This window comes from Pongo abelii, chromosome 9 (assembly GCF_028885655.2).
Source record: "Pongo abelii isolate AG06213 chromosome 9, NHGRI_mPonAbe1-v2.0_pri, whole genome shotgun sequence".
NCBI lineage: Eukaryota > Metazoa > Chordata > Mammalia > Primates > Hominidae > Pongo > Pongo abelii.
Genome location: NC_071994.2, coordinates 40,326,642 through 40,332,027, shown reverse-complemented (window position 1 = coordinate 40,332,027; position 5,386 = coordinate 40,326,642). Strand labels below are relative to the sequence as shown.

Sequence of the window (5,386 nt, the reverse complement as noted above, 5' to 3'; positions counted from 1 at the left end):
ATGGAAACAGGAGTGCTGCCTGCTTCTGCTTTCCCATGCTTCCTCTGTTTCCTTTCTTCCACAGCCCTATTGATGTCCAACTTACATCTTATTTATTTACGTATTTTTCTTTTTTTAAGAAAAGGTCTCATTCTGTCACCCAGGCTGGAGTGCAGTGGTGCGATCTAGGCTCACAGCAACCTCCCTCTCCTGGGTTCAAGCAATACTCCTGTCTTAGCCCCCTGAGTAACTGGGATTACAGGCATGCACCACCATGTCCAGCTAATTTTTTTTTTTGTATTTTCAGTAAAGATGGAGTTTCACCATGTTGGTCAGGCTGGTCTCGAACTTCTGACCTCAAGTGATCCACCCACCTCTGCCTCCCAAAGTGCTGGATTTACAGACGTGAGCCACCACGCCCAACCTATTTTCAAAAATTTAAGTTTTCTATTTCCCAAAATATAAGTGCCAGGAAGGCAAGGATTTGTCTTTATTTTTGTTCACAGCTGTATTCCCACTACCTAAAATAGATTTTGGCACACAGTAAATGCTCAAGAAATATTCTTTAAACAAATGAATGGCCTTTAGGATGGCCATTTGCCAATCAGTTCATAAATTAGAAATTAAAATGGCCAGGTTAAAAAAAAACATGGTATTTTTCCCCCCAAGTTAAATTAAAAGACTTTGTGACAATTAGTTCTGGCTCAACTAAAGTCTAACTGTGTGACTATAATCAATTTGCTTAACATTCTGCTCCTTCATTTCTCCATCTGGAAAATGGGCATAATAGTACCAGAAACATTCTTCAAAAGCTTTCAAAACTCTAAAAAGAGGCAACAACTATAAAAGCATTAGGTTCAAGATTCAATGCAGATGCTTAGCATTGTTTCATAAAATTAAATAAGGATCTCATTGTCCTTTAACTTACTAAGCTGGCAAAATTTCATTTTTCAGCTTCTGTTCTTATACGTACTAAAGACTATACATTAAGCAACTTTCTGTATTTTCATTTCATCCAAAGTATTGCTGATATCAATTTTAATTAACCAATCACTTTCAAACAAAACTGTAATTTCTGACACTTTAAATTTGCCTTCAAAGTCACAAAGTTTTAAAGATAAAAATAGATATACTCAAAAAATCCAACCTAACTGATATTTATTGAGACACGTGAAATGGCATTTTTCCAGGGTAATCATTCCTTCTCCCTCCCAATATGTCAATAACAAACCAGGGTTTTTTGTGGTGGAAATTCCATTTATTCTCTTCTCATTTTCTCTTTCGAGCTAAATTCTATTGTAGAGTCTTCCCTTCCAATCTTTAAAAAGCGACCCTGTACCTTTAATAGCGGAGACCTGGTGAGAGGTTCTTTTCCAAACTTGTTCCCTGGCTTCCAAGTGACGAAACCAGCTGTAATTTGAGAGCAGAGAGATCCTCAGGATATCTTTAGCCAAAGGAAAAACTCCGCATTCCCACCCAGTCCAGAAATTGAAATACTATCAGGGGGCAAGAGCCTTTCTCTCCAGCTACACACTCCATCTCCCGGGAGCAAGAGGAAACTCCGAGAGGAGGGCAACAGAGCCAGCATCTTGCCAGCGCCCCGGAGGAGGGGTTCCCCGCTACGCCTGTGCCGGAGGAGTTCCAGCCACCGAGCGAGGGGCGCAAGGGTGGGTGCATCCTGCGCTGCCGCGGCCGCGTTACCCAGACGCTGGTGTGCAGAGCCACATGAAGCCTGCTGGGGACTGGGGGCCAGGGAGCAGCAAGCCGGCTGGGACTGAGGCAGACGCTGTCTCAGGGAGACGCTGACTCGCAAAGACACTCCCTTCCTTGTGCCTGGGTGAAAAGTCTCCTCCTGGGGTCCCTGGCCATCCTGAATATCCAGAATGGTGTTTCTGAAGTTCCTCTGCATGAGTTTCTTCTGCCACCTGTGTCAAGGCTACTTCGATGGCCCCCTCTACCCAGAGATGTCCAATGGGACTCTGCACCACTACTTCGTGCCCGATGGGGACTATGAGGAGAACGATGACCCCGAGAAGTGCCAGCTGCTCTTCAGGGTGAGTGACCACAGGCGCTGCTCCCAGGGGGAGGGGAGCCGGGCCGGCAGCCTGCTGAGCCTCACCCTGCGGGAGGAGTTCACCGTGCTGGGCCGCCAGGTGGAGGATGCTGGGCGCGTGCTGGAGGGCATCAGCAAAAGCATCTCCTACGACTTAGACGGGGAAGAGAGCTATGGCAAGTACCTGCGGCGGGAGTCCCACCAGATCGGGGATGCCTACTCCAACTCGGACAAATCCCTCACTGAGCTGGAGAGCAAGTTCAAGCAGGGCCAGGAACAGGACAGCCGGCAGGAGAGTAGGCTCAACGAGGACTTTCTGGGAATGCTGGTCCACACCAGGTCCCTGCTGAAGGAGACACTGGACATCTCTGTGGGGCTCAGGGACAAATACGAGCTGCTGGCCCTCACCATTAGGAGCCATGGGACCCGACTAGGTCGGCTGAAAAATGATTATCTTAAAGTATAGATGGAAGGATACAAATGCTAAAGAGAGGGAATCAAATCAGCCCGGTTTTGGAGGGTGGGGGACAGAAGATGGGGCTACATTTCCCCCATACCTACTATTTTTTTATATCCCTCTTTGCACTTTGAGAATAAATCTGAGGTCATCTTTAAAAAGAGAAAAATTGGACACTTGAGTGATTTTGTTTTCAGTTTTGTTTTTGTACATTATTTATGTGATTGTTATGGAATTGTCACCTGGAAAGAACAATTTTAAGCAATATCATTTCTAGATGGGTTTCTAATTCTGCAGAGATACCTGTTTCAGCCACATCTAAAAGAGCACAGTTTACGTGGTGAGGAATTAAACTTCCCCATCCTGCAGATTATGTGGAAATACCCAAAGATAATAGTGCATAGCTCCTTTCAGCCTCTAGCCTTCACTCCTGGGCTCCAAAAGCTATCTGAGTTGCCTGTTTTTCAAATGAGGTTCAAGGTGCTGCTTTGCATGCCTGCCAACCCATGGAAGTTGTTTCTTACTTCTTCTTTTCTCTCTTATTTATTAACCATGGTCTGAGAGTTGTTTTTGTTTTATGTAACAGTATTGCCACAAAACTATAGGCAAATCGCGTTTGCAGGGAGATTTCTGGTGCCTCTGTGGGTGTGTGTAAGTTAAAGTGGCCACATTTAAGAAGGCCAAGCTTTGTAGTGGTTGCACAGTCACACTGATATGCTGATTTGCTCTTTCTCATTGTATGTCTATGCTTTGTCATCAGTGCTATAGTAAATTACAAAGAAGTAGGTAGATTGTATGAACACACCCACAAATGCCTATGATTTAGGTTACCAATGTATTCTTTCTCATTTGGGGTTTTGCTTCTGTCTGTTTATTGGAAACTTGTACTTCAAGTAGGGGGAATCCTAATTCTAATAACTCCTTAGCTAAGTTTTATTATTCAGGCAATAAACATGTTTTCATGTAATACTGGCATACTTTGTAATTTACATCTGTAACTTTCATATTTCAAAAAGGGGCCAATGCAAAAGGAGAGAGAAGGACTGGATTTAAGCCAGTTTATTTAGAGTATATGATAAAGAAGGCAGAGGAATAGCTACATATTTGGCAATTCTCCTCTCTGTAGTCACCCTAACATCCTCAGAAGAAAACAAATCTAGCCATTGCCAGAACTTTAAATTTGATCTCTGTAGGTCCGCTTAAAGACTCAAATTTTCTCGTTTCTCTCACAAATTCAATTGGAAAAGTTTCTGACAAGGCTCATACCCCGTACCCTTATGCAGAGCAAGCATTCCATCCTAAGTTATAAACTACAATGATGTTTAATTTTGAAGCCAGGTCTACATTATTTAATTAATGGCTTTAAAAGGTGGAGGTGCACTTTATTTAATGTCTTTCCCTAGCTAATTCTTACTCTCACCTTAAATATGCTTTCTTGTTGTATATATGCACAGATATATATACACACACACACGAAAATAAATAAATAAATGTTCATATTCTTCTGTTCAACAGACATTTATTTTCTCCTCTCCCTTGAATAAGAAAATAAGTTTTCCATTCCTATGAACTGTCTAATATCTTTCTATTACAGAAGGGGAAACTGAGGCTGGGAAAGGCTAAATGACTTATCCTCCATCAGTTATAACAGCCCCTGGTCTCTTAAATTTAAATACAGGACTTTCCTGAACTGATTTTTTTAAGGATACTGAAAAATGATAGAGAGTGGTCAAATGCCTGAAATTTTGCTTAACTTACTGTACTTAAAATCACTTATAACTTCTTTTTGTTACTCAGGGCCTTGTGTGTAGAAAGAAGATTAATGATCACATAAAATAGTTTCCTTCTTTATTCTGAAAAAATGAGGAAAAAATAACAACAGTGGCAAATAAAATCATATTTGGTACTAAAATGTTTGTAGTTTGAAGTCACAATCATTCATGCCTCAAAACATTTATATCACTCACTTCATAGTAATCATTTGGTAATTTATAGACTTACAAATGTCATCTCCTTGATTTTCCCAGCTGTAATGGGAGGATATTGGGCATGTGATAGTGATGGAAAACTGTTTTTCCTGTGCATGCTAATTTCAATCTATTGGTAATGCTTCCATACCATATTATGTTATCAAGGATTCAAAAGACACAGAAGTGAAGAGTGTCATCCCTAATTAGAGATATTTTCCATGGGTGCAGGAAGGGGAATGGTAACACATCTGCTACAAATTTGAAAACCCTGAAATAGATTATGTATGAGGTTCCTTCCAGTGCTAACATTCTATGATTCCTACAAAACCAGAACGAAATTATCTGGCATCCAATCACTCCACTCAAGCCTAGATGTACAGCCAGTAATCCCACAGAGTCTTATGTAAATGGCCTCAGAGGGCAAATGGGAATTTCCAGGTGGGGAGAGGAAACAATCCTGAACTGGCAGCCCGGAGAATAACATCACAAGGCTGTTCCAAACCTTCTTAGGGTGGGGAGCCAGACCTACTCACATCTTTCCTCCCCAATTCCTCATGATTCTTATTAGACCTTGTTATTCATGCAGTGACAAATTCTCTTTTCAAGTAGTGGTTCTTTTTATTTCTTAGACCACGGACTATTTTGAGAATCGAAAGAAAACTGGACACTCTCTTCTCTGCAAAATCTACTTGCAAATGAATCTATACAAGTTAGGATATTAATTATTTTTATATTTGTTGACTACTTAATTTGTGCCAGGCACTGAGCTGGGTTGTGGGTCATTCTGGGATGTTATAAAGCCTTGGGGCTTCATCTGTAAATCAAGAAATTTAAAAAGCCTCTTACAGTTTTATTTGGAACAGGAGGCATTTATTATTGTTGTTGTTGTTGTTAAGTATAGCAACAATTAAAAAACAGCTAACTTTT

The 5,386-nt window shown here is 41.3% G+C and overlaps 1 protein-coding gene across 1 annotated transcript; it reads left to right on the top strand.

Annotated features, from left to right (window-relative positions):
• Nucleotides 1-1,714: 1,714 nt before the first annotated feature.
• On the top strand, nt 1,715-4,401 carry FIBIN (fin bud initiation factor homolog). The gene is given in 2 exon segments (NM_001159801.1): nt 1,715-2,050; nt 2,100-4,401. Coding segments are annotated over 2 exon segments (279 nt in total). The 5' UTR covers nt 1,715-1,862; the 3' UTR covers nt 2,191-4,401.
• Nucleotides 4,402-5,386: the final 985 nt, after the last annotated feature.